The 16,610-nt window shown below is 39.2% G+C and overlaps 3 protein-coding genes across 3 annotated transcripts in view; all 3 read left to right on the top strand.

Annotated features, from left to right (window-relative positions):
• Window positions 1–364: 364 nt before the first annotated feature.
• mvda (mevalonate (diphospho) decarboxylase a) lies at window positions 365–4,562 on the top strand. Its single transcript, XM_031846605.1, has 10 exons — window positions 365–555; window positions 755–825; window positions 1,229–1,343; window positions 1,424–1,570; window positions 1,757–1,956; window positions 2,189–2,263; window positions 2,409–2,627; window positions 3,193–3,308; window positions 3,512–3,620; window positions 4,039–4,562. Exons 1-10 carry the CDS (start codon window positions 480–482, stop codon window positions 4,117–4,119), a joined length of 1,209 nt encoding a protein of 402 aa, XP_031702465.1. The 5' UTR covers window positions 365–479; the 3' UTR covers window positions 4,120–4,562.
• A 486-nt stretch (window positions 4,563–5,048) lies between these two features.
• On the top strand, window positions 5,049–7,555 carry cyba (cytochrome b-245, alpha polypeptide). Its single transcript, XM_031846411.1, has 6 exons — window positions 5,049–5,195; window positions 5,544–5,613; window positions 6,083–6,157; window positions 6,256–6,339; window positions 6,474–6,555; window positions 6,941–7,555. The coding sequence occupies exons 1-6, from the start codon at window positions 5,138–5,140 to the stop codon at window positions 7,124–7,126; spliced, it is 555 nt and encodes a 184-aa protein (XP_031702271.1). The 5' UTR covers window positions 5,049–5,137; the 3' UTR covers window positions 7,127–7,555.
• Window positions 7,556–8,374: 819 nt separating this feature from the next.
• The window catches only part of tcf25 (TCF25 ribosome quality control complex subunit), a 15,224-nt gene continuing 6,988 nt past the window's right edge, over window positions 8,375–16,610 (top strand). Inside the window, exons 1-11 of the mRNA XM_031846408.1 lie at window positions 8,375–9,142; window positions 10,074–10,208; window positions 10,327–10,398; window positions 10,631–10,755; window positions 11,800–11,865; window positions 11,984–12,066; window positions 12,429–12,559; window positions 13,126–13,225; window positions 14,595–14,688; window positions 14,818–14,910; window positions 16,453–16,558. Coding sequence (XP_031702268.1) covers window positions 8,942–9,142; window positions 10,074–10,208; window positions 10,327–10,398; window positions 10,631–10,755; window positions 11,800–11,865; window positions 11,984–12,066; window positions 12,429–12,559; window positions 13,126–13,225; window positions 14,595–14,688; window positions 14,818–14,910; window positions 16,453–16,558 — 1,206 coding nt within the window. The 5' untranslated portion in view covers window positions 8,375–8,941. The remainder of the gene's footprint in view (window positions 9,143–10,073; window positions 10,209–10,326; window positions 10,399–10,630; window positions 10,756–11,799; window positions 11,866–11,983; window positions 12,067–12,428; window positions 12,560–13,125; window positions 13,226–14,594; window positions 14,689–14,817; window positions 14,911–16,452; window positions 16,559–16,610) is intronic.

Here is a 16,610-nt window from a genome sequence, read left to right as displayed (position 1 = left end):
ACTTAAGTATAATTAGCTTAAAGTTGTTTTTTTACTTGTTCTTATCTTACTACTGGTTTTGATATACAATTACAATATTTGAAGACAATTTTGATTTTTTTTAAATTATTATTCATAATCCTCGTTTACTTTGCCTAAACTGTTAAATGGATTTTTTGTAATTCATATAAAGTCCATAGTGAGATGCACTGCTGTGGGCTGGTCTCTCTCCTTGCCCCATTTTCGCACGACCGTGGTCAGATAATCTCTCATTGGCTCTTCCGACTGTTGACTCAGAATGGTTCGACTCTGATTGGTTGCGGGGTTAGCCACGTGTTCGAGACCAGCCAATCGTAAGACACCGTGAGGAAACGCGATAGTAAGTTTGTACAGCGTTAGCTTAACTGTAACTGCAGAGCACTAGAGGAGCCTGAGAAAGTATATTTCAAGGCATACAGTTACACTTTTAGCAATACAAACGTCAGTTTACATGCAGAGCTATGCCTGGAGATAGTATGGACAAGCCAAACACAGTTACATGCACCGCTCCTGTGAATATAGCGGTCATCAAATACTGTAAGTATCTCCTCGACTTGTGTTTATCCTTGTGTAGCAGGTTTGTAGCTTTAGGTAGCAAAGATAACTAAAGTTAATTCTAATTCTTAACAACGATACATGTGTTTCTGGTATGGCAACTTGTGCATGGTGTCTCACTGAATACTGCACATTAAAGCATATTAATATTGTTTCACCTTGTGTACCACTTACTTTCTAGGGGGGAAGCGAAATGAAGAGTTAATTCTGCCCATTAACTCATCGTTGAGCGTCACATTGCATCAAGACCAGGTACGTAAACAGTGCGCTTACTCAAAGTGTTATTACTTCTGTACAGAGCTGCTACATTATATGAAGACTCCAGTAATACAGGCTAATAATAATTAGAGACACTTGTGTCAGTCTGGAAAAACTATGTAGTAACCTTTGTTTAGTATTAGAATATAGTGTCACCATCTGTATTCCATGGTCGCTGTAAATGTAATGGAAACATACCAAGAGCGTACAAATACATGATTCAGATTATAGAAAGTATGGACCTTGCTGTTGAATTGTGCCTGGGTGGGTTACATAAATGGTGTCGTATATATGATGTGCAGATTTTGAGGCTTAGATTTTGTAATCTGACTTTGTATTAGTGATACGATAGCTACAATTTCATATACATCCGCCTCGTCTTCCTCCTTCTGTTCAGCTGAAAACTACCACAACAGTTGCAACCAGCAGGTCATTTCAGGAAGATCGAATATGGCTAAATGGCAAAGAGGAGGACATAACCCATCCTCGACTACAGTCCTGTCTGAGAGAAAGTGAGTCCACGGAGAGGACAAAAGGTATGAGTTAGAGACAGTGCCGGCCACCATGTCACTTTTCTGTGTTCTGTGTTTAGTTCGACGACTTGCAAGGAAGAGACGTAATGACGGGGACCCTGCTCTGGATTCGATGGGTTTGTCTCACAAAGTCCACATCTGCTCTGTTAACGACTTCCCCACTGCTGCCGGGCTCGCCTCCTCTGCTGCTGGATTCGCTTGTCTAGGTGAGTGCACAGTAATGACACTAGAGTACTCATTTTATTGAACACTCAACTGATTGTTGTCATCTTACAATAAGAACTATGTTTCCTGTGTGTGCCCATTCTTCAATATACCATGTCTATCTCATATTTGATACATTTCCATTTGACCTAGTCGCCTCTGCTCCCTCTTTCGTTATTGTGTTGCAGTTTACACTCTTGCCCGGGTGTTTGCCGTGGAGGGGGAGTTGTCTGGGATTGCTCGGCAAGGCTCCGGGAGCGCATGCCGTAGTATGTATGGAGGGTTTGTCCAGTGGATCATGGGACAGGAAGACGATGGCAAGGACAGTCTAGCCCAGCAGGTGGCACCAGAGACTCATTGGCCTGAGCTCAGAGTCCTTGTATTAGTGGTAGGTCAGCTTGTGTTTGTTTGAGAGAGAGACTGACAGAATGATGTGAGTCAGTTATGTCTTGGCACTTTTGTACTCTATTGTGAAAGTCGCATGCTATTTTTTTACTTCTATGAATGACTATATTTTGTACAACATGTAATGCAAGCGTCTTGACCAGTGCACAAAATGTACACTTAAGTTGAAGATAGTAGAAAAATTATATCACATGTAATTAATGCTTTTTTCGTAGGCCAGTGCTGAGAGGAAGCCAGTGGGCAGCACCTCTGGAATGCAAACCAGTGTACAAACAAGCCGTCTCTTAAAGGTACGCGCATTAACTTACATTATTCCATGTACTAACATTAATGTCAATCTGTTAAAAGTGGAGATTATTTTCATTTACACTGTATTTAAAGCCAATTCATTGTTTCTCACAAGAGAGCCTATGTGAATCTTTTCTGTGTGTGTAGCACCGAGCCGAGTCTGTCGTCCCAGGGCGGATGGTAGAGATGATTGAAGCCGTGCAAAGAAAGGACTTTGCTGCATTTGCTGAACTAACCATGAAGGACAGTAACCAGTTCCATGCAACCTGCCTTGACACATACCCACCTATCTTCTACCTCAACAGTGTCTCTCAACAGGTTATCAAGTTGGTGCATCGGTATAACAGACACTACGGGGAGACAAGGGTGAGCAACTTTTTGAGAAAGAGCAGAAACATTGATGTAGTACTCCTCTTGGTATAGTGTTGGACAGCTGTGTATTTACTTAAGAAAAATACTTAATGCATTATTACTCAACAATAAAGAAAGAAAAAGTTAAAAATGGTAACTTTGATGGATTAGGAGTTGCAGTTCTTTGCATGATAAAATACAGTAATAAATGGAAACATTGAGCTTTGAACGTGAAAGAAACTGTAAAATGACTTGGAAGAGTTATGCAGCACATGTTTTGTAGTTAATGGGGCGAACTCATATAAATTACAAACATACTTTCAAATGTCTTCAGATCATTTGTGTGTGGCAGTGTCTTTGTCTTTAGTAATGTACTCCATGCATTATGTAGAACTGTAGCCTCCTCACTTTTGTATCCCTGCTTTTAAGTGAAGGCACTTTTTTTTTCTTCTGTTAGAAATGTGCCTCTGTTCATTGTTCATGCAGCTGAATGTCTGAGATTGTGTAATGAAGACGTGAAACTTGTGGGGTGGTTTCACACTCCTTATATGTCGGTTACAGTCTCCTTGTTCCCCTCTAGTTGGCCTACACATTCGATGCGGGACCCAACGCTGTGATCTACACGCTACAGCAGCATGTTCCTGAGTTTGTTCAAACAGTTCAACATTTCTTCCCCCCAGAGACCAATGGAGGACAGTGAGTTGACAGTTACTCGACTTACTACATTTAGCTTTAAAAAATATTGCTGACAAACAAGGTAATTCATCGGAAATCTGAAACATAAACTCGCCATGATAGTGTTTTTTGGCTCCAAATAAGCTGTCTCTCACTGTCTAATAAGCTATGTTTGCTTCAGTCTCTTTCAAATTAGTAATTGAATGTTTCTTTCTCCTCTGCAGGTTTCTAAAGGGTCTTCCAGTTAATCATGTGGCTCTTTCTGAGGAGCTGAAACAGGCAATTGGTCTCGAGCCCTTGCCAAAGGGACTAAGCTATGTTATTAGTACCAAGGTACAGACATACACACAGATGTAATCACTCTGTCACTCAAGTGTTTTATCAGTTTACTTTATCAACAACAACTGAAACTCAATGTTATCTGTTTTAGTTTTAAATGTCTTGTTGTGTTTATCTTAAGAGTGCACAAAATAAAGTAAAAAGACGTGATATATCAGTTGTCAGATTGCGAGACACGTCTGAATTTCTGTCCACATTTCCTTTTTAACGTGCTCTTTCGTAAATATTGTGTTGCACTACTTCAGTTGAAAATTGTGGCACATATTGTGATATACAGTACTCTGCTTCACTGATGTGGCATTAAAGAGTTCATTCAGTATTTGACCTTTATTCATGTTTAGACTTTATTAGAAAAAGCTGGTGAGTTGATGAGTTCTTTTGAATAATGATCTTTTCTTGTTTTGTGTTCAAGGTTGGACCAGGCCCTTGTGTTGTGGAGGATCCCACTCGGCATCTTCTCGGATCTGATGGGTTGCCTAAGAAAACTGTGTGAATCCCTGCAGCCAAAAATAGACAAAGTTCCACTGATCAACAATAATGCATTTGTCGTCACTACGTTTTTACAAATCATAGCAACACCACACCTTCCTTACCATTGTTGATGCTAATATGTCTTTTTTAATTATCAAACTGTACTGGTGTGCCTCTCCTTCTCTCTTAATTAGGCATGTCTACATAGACACTCTGGCATTGCTCAAGGGTACTGCCTGTGTGCTCTTGAGCAACACACTGAACCATGAATGCAGCTAGTACTGCAGCTGAGCTTGTGCTCTCTGTCCTGTCTGAGCACATGCTTGTGCCTACGGGAATTTGAATGGATATCTTTTTAATTATGTTTTAATTTTCTTGTGAAAACCTAATTTCAGACCTACAGTACATACTTAACTTTTGTCAATTGTATTCTGTAACATTAAATAAAATATATTTTAGTCAATATATCTGTTTCTTGTTTTGTCTTTTGCCATTTCCAAAATCAAGCTTTTGTCAGATGTTTTTGTCAGGGACAGATGCAAAAAAGGGAAAAGAAAATGAAAATATGCCTCACTGAAAGCTGAAATGTTCACAATGGCATAGCCCAGCAAGCACGAAAACAAATCTGCTTTAAAAATCACTTATGAGTCAATTATAAAACCATGAGATCATTCCTTTATCTATGGCAAAAATCAAACGCCTTTATATAGTTGTGTACAACACCTTTATCCCGAATGAGTTCCTTATAAACGGACAACAATTAGCAGGAGTTGCATATGAAATGAACGTTCTACAACTGCCCGTGTTATAATTAGTTTTACCTGGTAAGTTTGATCGGCTAGCCCCTCCCTCCCTCCTCCACCATTCGGAAATGCCGACTGAAATGGGGATCGGCTCACGTACGCCCCGCCTCCCAGCCTGCACACGTACACACCTCACTTCACGTAAATACATCTTCTTCCTTGTAGAAACCATCTCAGCTGTGAGTCGCTCTCTGATCAGTTCCAGCAGTTTGCAGAGAGGCTGTTTAAGTGAACGCAATGGGGAAAATCGAGTGGGCGATGTGGGCCAATGAGCAGGCTCTGGCCTCAGGATTCAGTGAGTAGACAAACATTTTGTTAAGATTGAAAAAAAAAAAAATAACTTTTAGTGAGTTTCATAGAAAGTATTGTCTGATTAACGTACATGAGCAATTTAGATCAAATAGAATATTTTCACAGGTTTTTTAGCTGCCGTCATTAGTTCCTTGACCAAGATATATGTATGTCAGCAATATAACATCATTATCATCAATCAACTGTAGATTCAAGCCTGTTTAATAACAAATGAGAATGATTTTCAGTCAAAGCGATGCACAATTTAACATAGGTTTGTCTCTTTGAGTGGATTCATAAAATGTATGTTTGTCATCATTTTAAATTTTAACTTCCTGCTTCCTTCTTTTAGTTCTACTCACTGGAGGCATTGTAGGGGTGGCTGCACAGTTCAGAGGCTGGCAGTTTGCTGCTTATGCCATGTATCCTTTATACTTAAACCAGGATGATTGAGTTTGTCTCTTTTTGAAAATGTTCACGATTCAATTCCCAGAGTCCAAGACCTGCTATCATTTGACATTTCTTTACCTAAACTGAAGTCTGTGCAGAACAACATTTTAGGTGTTCTGTGTACTTTGCCGCTGTTATTCAGCATTGTTATGACAGCATTTAGAAACGATTGCATGCCAAGAATTAATAAATCACAATGCCTAAAAGAACAGTCAAATAGTAAATTAAAGCCAATACCAGTATAAATGTTTTGCATATATGGAACTCCTCCATTCTGCTATCTCCTTTTATATCTGAAACAATCAGTCCCTCCATCATTCTCAATATCACTGAACCTTCTCACAGCCACAGATGTTTATGTAAATTAGCTTTGATGTCCTGTCATAGTTATTATGTGACTAGTGAACCTTGTGAGATGAAACAGCCTTGACAGATGACTAGTGCTGCTGGGGTGTTTGTGTGTCTTCTGGAGTATCCCAGAAGCAAGAGGGCCAAAGGCACAAGTGTGGAGAGAACGTAAGTGGTGTCTTCCAAGAATAAATGTTTTTATATGTAGGCCGTTCTGTGATGATTGCTAAGCTTATTGCTCAGTCCTGTCTCTCGTTTTCCCTCAGGGGCCAGTACTGCTTCACCGTATGTGTGAAATCCTTTGGGCCATTGACAAGGAACTACTATGTCAGAGCATTTCTACATGCTGCGTGAGTTCAGTACGACAGCCACTTTCCTTTGCCAGACTGCATTCCTCTCATTCACTGTCAGTCTTTCCAACAATAGACAAACAAGTTGTCTTTATTGTCCTTTGTCCTCAAAATTCCTTTTCTGTCTTTCTTAGAATCTGTGTACCTGGAGGTTTTATGCTTGCAACTGTCCTCGGATGTGTCTGCCTCGGCATTGCCAGCCTCATCTACCTTGCGGTAAGTTTTCAGCTTTTACCACATGAATCTCTGATTATAGCAGATATCATTTGATAAAGTTGTTCGATGAGGCAGGAAGTGGCCAGTTGACGGAAACAAGGAAATGGCAACAAGGAATAGATTGTTTCTTTACTGGTTCCTCAGTTGAGACATGGCCCTATAATTATGAAATCTGACTTGTCAAGGGTGTGCCTGAATTCTTCAACAGTACTATGTGGTAACCAAAGTCATAAAGTGTGGCACACTGCTCAGTTTGACTATGAGTGTACTGGATAAGGGCCACTATTATGTATCCTCCCATTATGTTAGGATTTGAACAATAGGTTTCAGGCATGCTTAACTTGATCTCACTGACTTGTTTTCCCTGTCACCTTCTTGCTTATAGGCAGCTATCCGAGGTGAACAGTGGGAGCCCATTCTTCCAAGGAAGGAGGTGACCCGAAAGCCAGCCGACACCATGAAGAATCCTCCCCAGAATCCACCACCAAGACCTCCTCCAGAGACGCGCAGGAAACGGGTGGACGACCTTGAGGGAGCAGCCTATGACAACCCCATCCCTGTTGGCGAGTAACTAACCAGTTCATTGTCTTATCCTCTGTATGGATAAAGTGAATTTAACTTTTGAAACAAAACCTGCCACAGAAGATAAATGATAAAGCTGTTAAGTGGCAACCATTTACAGAAGTTTCTAAGTCAAAAGACTGTAGGTGATGTAGGCATTGTACTGCTGTTATAAAAGTGCAAACCAATATCTGTTTTCTGTGCCAACCACCAGAATATATATATTAAGTTAAGTTGCATCCATTGTGTTGCCATGCATAGATCTTATACTTACACTATGTTAACTCGGTCAACTGATCACAATCTTGAAGGACAATATGACGATGTTTGCAAGGATTAAATTGACATATTGTGTTTTGGCTGTATCGGGCTGATTATATTGAGCATTTATCAATATTTTGATGTCTTGTAAATAAATGCCTTGTGCACCTTGACTCATGATCTGTCCTGCATGTTTTTGTACTTTCATATGTCTTATTTTACAAGTTTCCCCTGGATGGTTATTTTAAGAAATGACATTTGCAACTTCCCCCTTTTGCAAACACACTGAATTTCATTACATCAGAAATTCCCTTTCTCATCTCAAGTGTTTCTCTTCTCTCATTATTTGTTACATCGCCATTGTTTGTTGACTTATGATGGAATGTGTGATGCATTAATCTGGCTGGTTGTCAGACAAGTTCTGCATGTTTATTCATTCAGTTCTGCTCTCATGCAGAATTTGTTTTTGTTGGTCACAGCTGATCTGTTAAGCAGCCATGTGTGGATACCACAGAGGTGCAATGATACTTAACATGTGAGATGCTCCATCAATGTACAGCACTTATTCGATTTACAGCAATATTATTTTATGTTTATGCTTCTAACAAATACTTCTAAGTAATAATGATGTAGTGTCTTGTATGAAATCAGTGATTTAATTTACTCATTTAAGTATCAAAACAATACGAAGTTTTACTCAGGTTAACACTGCCACCTCCTGCTGCATGAGAGAACAACAAATGGATCTAAATTAGAGAGTAAATTTGAAGCAGTATGAGTTGCATTAGAGTTTTAGGCAAAGTGAGGCAAAACAAGGTAATTCATACGGCACAATTCATACACTGAGGCTGTTTCAAAGTACTTAAATAGTTTAATGTTTTTTTAAATTTATTTTAAAGTTAAAGTCCATTTCTATGAGATACAAAATTAAATGGCGACCCATTTAGAATGAGGTAGATATATGAAAGAGAAGAAATGTAACATTGTCACAACTGAAATAAGTGAGCACCGCCAACTGAAAAGTAATTGCAGGACTGTATGAGTATGAATACAACTTTATTGTTTTAGTTATACCTCCTGTTATTTGTGTATGACCAGACTTGTGCCAATTGTTTATGGTCTTTATATGCGTCAACTGTTGGTGTTGTGTATTTCCTACTATGCATATTGCTTGTCACACCATTTAGTGACTTATCCTCTAATTTGTTTAACTGCTTTAGGTATCACTTGGCTTCTCCTGTTCCGATTTGGCATATAAGTGTGTTTTGTTGTTATCTTAGTGACTGATTCAATATTTGGTCCTAGACAAAAATTGTTGAAAACTAACATTGGCACATTTACAATGATGATCAACGTGACTGGACCCTTTTTGATGCAATGTTCCACATATCCTGTGGAGGGCAGTAACACACCTAGACGTGTTGAAACATTTAGAGGAAGAAGAAGAAGAAAAGGAAACCAATGGAATTCACCCTCATTACATTGGCTTGTTGTGTCTGTCAGCTAACCATTAACTACTTTAATCGCGAATATTTACGTGTATGTGTCCTATGAGCAGTGGACGATGTCTACCCGGGCTCTGCGAAGGCTCAAAGGGAAACAGCGGGGTCAGGAGGCCTTGGACCTCGGGGATCTAACTTTGGGTGACAGCTCGGAGGAGCAGCTAGACTCGGCTAGTGTTTCTCCTCCGTCCAATAGCAAAGACAGCAGCCGAAAGACAAAGAAAAACAAGGCTCAGAAAAACTTCAGCAACATTTATGAATTGGTAAGGTGACTGTGTGATCACAACGTGTGACTTTTAACGTGACGCTGCTGTGTGTTTTCTCCCTCCGTTCATGAACCTAGCTAACTCAAGCTAGCCGTGTGTCGTCAACGTTAGCTCGTTGCTCAGCTCGTTTAACTAAATTAAGACACATTACATTGCGGTTTAAGTAACCAGCTGTTTATCAGAAGCAGTCTACAACACCAACCTTAAGAAAACACTGACAAACAGGGTCCAGTGTACTGTACAACAGGCATGTTTACTAGCCTTTAAATCGCATACAACCAAAATGGAGACACGATATAACTGACAAATCTGCACATGAGGCAAATCTCTCTGTTTAAAGTTTAAGATGATCATCTGTTCATGTTTGATTGAAATGTAGACAACTATGAATGTTCAAAACTAATAAAGTCAAGTTGATTTTGGATTCGTACAGGCCTTGCCTCTGATAATGCTAATAACCATGTAGTTACGTGAACACGTGCATTAAAAGTATAGAAAGAGTTACTGTGATGCAATGTTTAACTATAAAAACAATTCACTGGAAGAAAGGGATCACTGTAAATCAAGACATCACCTTGTTATATCAAGCTAAGATGTTCTTTGCATCAACTTTATGCTGTGTCAAAATCATGAATCATGACTTTTCTACTTTGTGTAAAATAGATGTTTCAGTTTTTCAGGTTAATGTTAAAGGTTGTGGCACAGGGTCACCAGCATCTTAGGTTGTAGGTCCATTGTTTGTCACAACAGTAAGCTCGTTTAATGTCAGCTTTTTGGATTGTAGTAACCATGTCATGATTTCAGCAAAAGGTTTGTCTTGATGTTGGACAAAGTTTTTTGCGATGTTCCATGTAGCTTTGTTTTTTTTTTACTGACTTTTAGCACTGCTTTACCCAACACTCTCTTGCAAATGTCACATTTTTACCAGATAGGTGATGCAGAGAAAATCTCACCCGATGAAGAGGCAGAAAAGCCAGATGGAAATACAACAAATGACACGGAAAAAAATGACATCAGTGAAACTGAGGAACCAGATCAAAAGCACGAGGAGACGTCCACAAAGGTAAATGAAGCAATGCAAGAAAAAATATGTCTTTCTGTGATCCAGAGATTTGACTGAAACAATATTATTCTGATCGTGTTTGCATATATTAAAGTGTAATCTCTCTTGTCATTAACAGTCTTTGTCTGGAGACAGAGTTAAAAAGAAGAAGAAAAAGAAAAAGACAAAAGTGATGTCAGAAGATGGACAGGTAATTTTATTTAGAAGGTATTCTGTATCTGCTCTGGTAGGACATTCAATTCAATAAATAACAATAAAAGTCAATCCTCGCTTTATTTATAGAATTAATGACAACTGAATTTATATTTTATATTCATAACATGTTACAATCACTCTTCAGAGCCAACAATTAGACACCCAATATACAAAACTGTAGCTTCTTCAGCCTGTCTAACACCAATTAAACATTGTCTCACCCTCAGGAGGCTGTACCAGATGAAAATATTGATTTATTGCTGCAAAACCTGGAGCAGTCCAATGGTCTGAGTTTGCAAAATGAGGATTGCAGCGGCTCCGACAGAAGATCTGTGCTACATGTGGAGCACAGGTGAGGAGACAACATCTCTCATGTAGACAAAATAGACGGGTTCAGATGAGATTGCATTTTTTCATGTTTTTCACCACCCAGACGTCGTTTGGCTTGTGACAGAAGTATTAATCTCTACATTTACATGCACACAACACTTTGGTTTCTACTGTACTGTATAAGTCCATTAGTTAATGTGTTAAATACATTTAAGCTGTTTCATGGTTCAAAATTAAACACAAGTAGTACTACTAAAATAGCCCCTGACCAGTGCACAGCTTGGTCAGTTCAGTAGCCTCACTCACTATTATGTACATTTCTGCGATTCCTTATTACTACCATGTGGTGGCGTTTGGCTAATGCAAGAAACTATTTGGAGGCTGTCTGTCTCAGGGGATGCACTGCATTCAATCAACCCAGAATTGCAAAAAGTTAAAACTTCTAGCAATATGGCCACACAACCAGTGACGTCAGAGCAAGCCATTTCAATGAGCTGTCGACGGCAACATTCCCTGTGTTGATAGAAATGTGATGTCATGTGATCTGCTGTTTTCAGTGATGCAACCATGCTGATACAGAGCAAGCACGTTTTCTCACCCGTCTCAAATGTGCAAACTCTTGTGTGTTCAGAATATAATACTACATTTTAAAAAAGCAAAGACTTTTATCAATGATGTGTCCTTTTCATGTTACCTCCACCATATAATTACAATGTAAAAGTTGATAACCTTAAAACAATCTATACACTGACGGTCAAGCACTATGGGGCTTGGATTGGGTGTCTCACTGGTATGGTCACTTACCTAGTCACGCCTTTCATATGTAAACCATTTGTTCAGTATAGTGAATAGAATAGAATAGAATAGAAACCCTTTTTACCAGTTACCAGTCCATTTGTCAATGTTACTTCTTGAAAAGCACACACTTGATGTTTTTGCATTTGTGCAGTGGAGTCAAGAGCAGACAATCAAACAACTCCTACGTTTCTCTTGGCATGTGTTTCCTCAGCTGGCCCACGTCGGCACTTAGCCTGTCAAGATTTTAACGTTTGTGTCGATTCATTAGGAACCTCAACCCAGAGACGGAGCTGAAGAGATATTTTGGGGCTCGAGCTGTTCAGGGGGATCAAAGGTAAAAAGAGTAGTGAAAAGGTTTGTGAGACTGTTTGGATTTAAATGGCCCACGCCATCTGTATGTATGCAGCATTTTTGTGTGCTTATTTTTATGGGTGTCTTTTTTTTTTTGACAGACCTCGACAGAGAAACAGACAGTTTCACCGCAGCACCTGGATGACAAGTCCTAAGGACAGCTGGCCTCGTTTCAGCCGCCCAGGTTGGCTTTTCCTTCTAGTCATCTGAAATCTATCTCGTTGCTTTTTTAAATGTAACATTTAAGGCGGAAACTGATGTTTTTTGCCAATTTTATAGTTTTATAGACAGCTCAATAAAGAGGACTGTCATCCTCTTTATTGAGCTGTCTATAAAACTAGAATAATACAATGGAAATATACATATATATACATTATAAATTATGTTCATCCCACTTGACTCCTGTTTTGTTTAAAAATGAACACACTGTTGGCTTCGTGGTGGCCTAATATTCATTCACCAAAACGCACACATATAAGACCCTACCACCCCGTTGTGTCTTTCTTTATGTACTGTTGTTCTTTACTCTGTTTAATGTCTTCAAAGGAATCTCAATGACCCTACTGCAGTCAAAGGAAGGCGTTCAGTACTTCACCTTTGAGCACGGTCGGCAGTACCAGCAAGTACAGTTCAAGTTCCTGGATGCTGTGGAGTCCATGGATCCCAACAACATCGTGGTAACAACAAGTTCACCTCTCCTTGTCTGTTTGGTGTCAGTGTGTTGATGTTGTCAGGGATGCATACGATAATTAGTGTTACTGTTATAGGGTCGCAAGAATGGTCATGAAGCATTGCACAGACAATGTTATTTATTCTAAGCTTTTCAACTCTTGAATCGGCTTGAAACAATCTCGTTGACTCATCATCATCAGTACAAAAGATCAACAACTGCAATTAAATTAAGCTCGTTCAATGTCGTATCAGACTGTTGTGTGTACCTAAAACTGTAGAAGAGAAGTCAGAGTTTAGTCCCAATGAACACTGTGGTTGGAAAAATAAATGTCCATTCACTGGGCTTAAAAGTGTGCTGCCCGCAAATATAGTGAGATGAAGTTATTATGCATGTACTTTTGTTATTTTACAGCTCGTGTGTTCATGTAAATACCGAAAAATCAGTTACATACAGTTGCAGAAATAGTGTAATCACATGCATTCTTGTAACATTCTGACCCATGTTTTCTTGTCCCGTTGAAAGCATTTTCTCTCTTCTGACTTTGTTTTTCTCGTCTCCTCTTCTCTCCAGGCATTGCTTCAGCTTAACCCCTACCATATTGATTCCTTGCTGCAGCTCTCTGATGTCTGCCGCATACAGGAGGACCAGGAGATGGCCAGGGACCTCATCGGTGAGGATCATGAGCTCCTTCTGTAAATCACATCAATTCTAAACCAAAGACTGTAAATGTGTTTAGACCCAGATGCCAAACAATTCAGCCGACTCTATCGCAGAGCAACTGATCGATGTTGGTTAGAGGCAGACTAACACTATTTGTTGTATTAGGTGTATTGCGATGATTTCTTCCTACATTTTAAGCTATTATCAAATACTAAACCTAAGCCAAGTTGTTCATGGCTCCTTCTGTTCACATTTTAATGCGCGACTCTATATTTTGGCATCGACATGAAATGACACAGTCCCTCTTCAGACATAATTAGGCTTTCCAAGTCCAGGTTTGTTTCTAACCATGGCTAAGAGGATCATACATACACAGTACATTTGTTGATATTAATTAGTCACTTCATTTTCTCCCAACAGGGATGCAGCTTGGATCTGTTTTGTTAAGCGCATAACAAAATCATTCCCTTTGCCATTACAATTTGAAGTATTTTTATGTTGCAACAGATTCGGCATTGTTTGATATTCTTGTTAAAAATGCATTGTAATCATATCAATATATTTTATTGAACTTAATATCATCATACAAAATATGAGGCGCATACCAAATATCTTACTTAATAATGTTGTTGCCGTTGTTTACATTTTGTCTTGTTAGTTTGGAAGCAATATTGTGATGGTGACCAAATCCCTAGTAATTATGATCAAAGTTGTGATGTGTTGGTTACATGCACTATGTATAAAGTAGTGCTAACAGCATCCTTAAAGTGAACAGAGAAATAAGTTAAGATGAGTAAGTTCAGCTACTTTAAGGGAACTTTTAACGTTTCATATCACAACCATGCACATCCAAAATGATGAGCCAATCTCAAATCTGATTTTAGTGCGTTAGTTGCATCAATTACTAAAGATGTTGATAAAAGGTACAAATAAAAGCTGTCAAATCACTGGTTCCTAATTTTCATCAGATTATCAAGCTAAATAAGGAACTTTAGGGCTAAATGTTTGAGTGCTTTTTGTAAGATGTACACCAACAAAACAGCCATTGTTAAAAAGTTAAAGTTCATGCTCCAGGCAAAGCACAATGTTATATTTATTAATATCATTTCTCAATCACAACACAAGTTAAACTTCAACATAAGAAGTAAGATGGTTGCTTCCTTCTGGTCTTTGGAATGCAAAGTCCTGCTGGTGATGTGAAGGAGCATAACTGACCCCAGCCCAGCTCCTGCAGCGATGTATAGCTTCAGTACTGCTCTCTGTAAATTGTGCCACGCCCAGTTTGCTTATGCTTCATTGAAAATGTATTTTCAATTAATTAAGTATTATTATTTTTGTTGTGGATATAAGTAAATGCTGGATTTTATTTTTTTTTTCAGAGAGGGCCTTGTACAGCTTTGAGTGTGCCTGTCACCCCTTATTCAGTCTGACCTCAGGTACCAGCAGGCTTGATTATCTGCGTACAGAGAACAGGTTGGTAACTTCCTTTTCCTCTTTCTTTTGCTGTTGTGAGGCATCTGTTGCACTTTAGAATATCGTTCATGATTTAAATTGTGTTTCAACGACTCGGCAATTGAATAATTCAATCATCTCTGTTTGCAGGGCATTTTATCTGGCTCTTTATAAGCACATGATGTTTCTGGAAAAGAGAGGATGCCCGCGGACGGCGTTGGAGTACTGCAAACTTATTCTGAGGTACAGAGGGAAAAGCCTGAGCACTGGGAAAGTTATAGAGTTAAGGGGAAACGGTAACGTTTTTAGAAGTAATTTTATACAGAAAAATCCACATGCTTCTCCATGTAAAGGTTGACCAATATTATAGCTTTTACCTCAGTACGACCCTCATCTACTCTAGTAGTAGTAGCACTCTATTCCTACAGAATAAAGAAGGCAGAATTTAAACACTTTTTCCCTTGTTATGTCTTTAGTTTCTTAATTTGACATCACATTGATTAGCATCGCATGTTAGTTAAACAAAAAGTACTTTTATTTCCCTAAATAAATGAACCACCAACAGCAGTCATCAGACTTGGAAGAATGTCTTCAAAGACTTTTAACTCAACTATTAGATTTGTATTCTGACCGCGATCATCCTGTTCAGGCTCAGGAAGAAGTCCAAAAGCAACATTGTATTACTTGTATGACATCGTTATGTGTGACTACTGATACCGATGAAAGATGTCCCCCTCAAAATTATGGAAAATGCGGAAAACAATCGAATGTGTTTCAGACGAGACCTTCCAAATTATTTGATGTGCTGTTTTATTGATGATGACCTTGTCCTTTCGGTCACGACCCAGAGTTTGTGACCGTAGGTGAGGGTAGGAACGTAGACCGACCAGTAAATTGAGAGCTTTGCCTTCCGGCTCAGCTCCCTCTTCACCGCTTGAAACAAACTTGAAAATATCATGACATAACACAGAACAACCTCCCTTATTCTGCTGGTACAAAGTACACTTCCATAATGCTTTACAAAGACTAAAGAGGGTTGTTCCCAGGCACCGCTGCCATCAGTCTGCCATAGCTTGAGCTACACAACATGATGGCCAATGCTTATCTATCTTTTCATCAGACTCTTCCTTACAGCTATATTCTGGTCCTTTTGTAAAGCAGCAGTGAAGGAATTAAAGCTGACAGCTTCCCCTGTTTAACTAGTAGTGAATAAATCACTGTCAGCCGAAAATGGCAGGAAGAATCTGTTTGAAGAAGGGTCTCGCATATATGATTTGATTAAAACTGTCAATGTTGTGTTTTAGGGGAACCAGTGCTTATCATTTTATTCCCTTTTTTAATGTATTTTTCAAACAAAAACCATATTAAATATCACCATGCATGCTCCGATAGTATCAAATGCATTGTGGTGGATTTTGAAGGAAACCAGAAACATTAGATTATTTCACTCTCACTGTCGGTAGCAATTTGTGCACAGCAGAGCCACTCCATGGACCACTTCAGTTGGTCTGCTGCCTAAGCTTTAAAATTTACTCTGAAAGCAAATAGCAGAGCAGTGGGATTTTTGATGATGTGTAATGATTTATTTCACACTAAAATGGCAACATTTTAGATTAATCTAAATGTCAGCTTTAACCAACAGTGAGTCGCACAGGTTGTTTCACCCTGGAGTATGGGAGGAGACTTTAAATTGTTCTTGGATTCAGATGTTCGTGTGTATTTTGGTGAAGTGTCTGTGCCCTGTTTATTCATAATCATTCACTTCTGGTCTTGTCTGCCGCTCAGTTTGGACCCAGACGCTGACCCACTTTGCATGCTCCTGCTCATTGATTTTCTGACGCTGCGCTCCAGAGAGTACCAGTATCTCCTCCAGTTACATCAGGACTTGGAGGTAAAGTGTGTGTGTGTGTGTGTGTGTGTGTGTGTGTGTGTGTGTGTGTGTG

Source organism: Anarrhichthys ocellatus, unplaced genomic scaffold, assembly GCF_004355925.1.
Source record: "Anarrhichthys ocellatus isolate YVR2014 unplaced genomic scaffold, GSC_Weel_1.0 scaffold6, whole genome shotgun sequence".
NCBI lineage: Eukaryota > Metazoa > Chordata > Actinopteri > Perciformes > Anarhichadidae > Anarrhichthys > Anarrhichthys ocellatus.
This window is presented reverse-complemented; position numbering and strand designations above follow the sequence as displayed.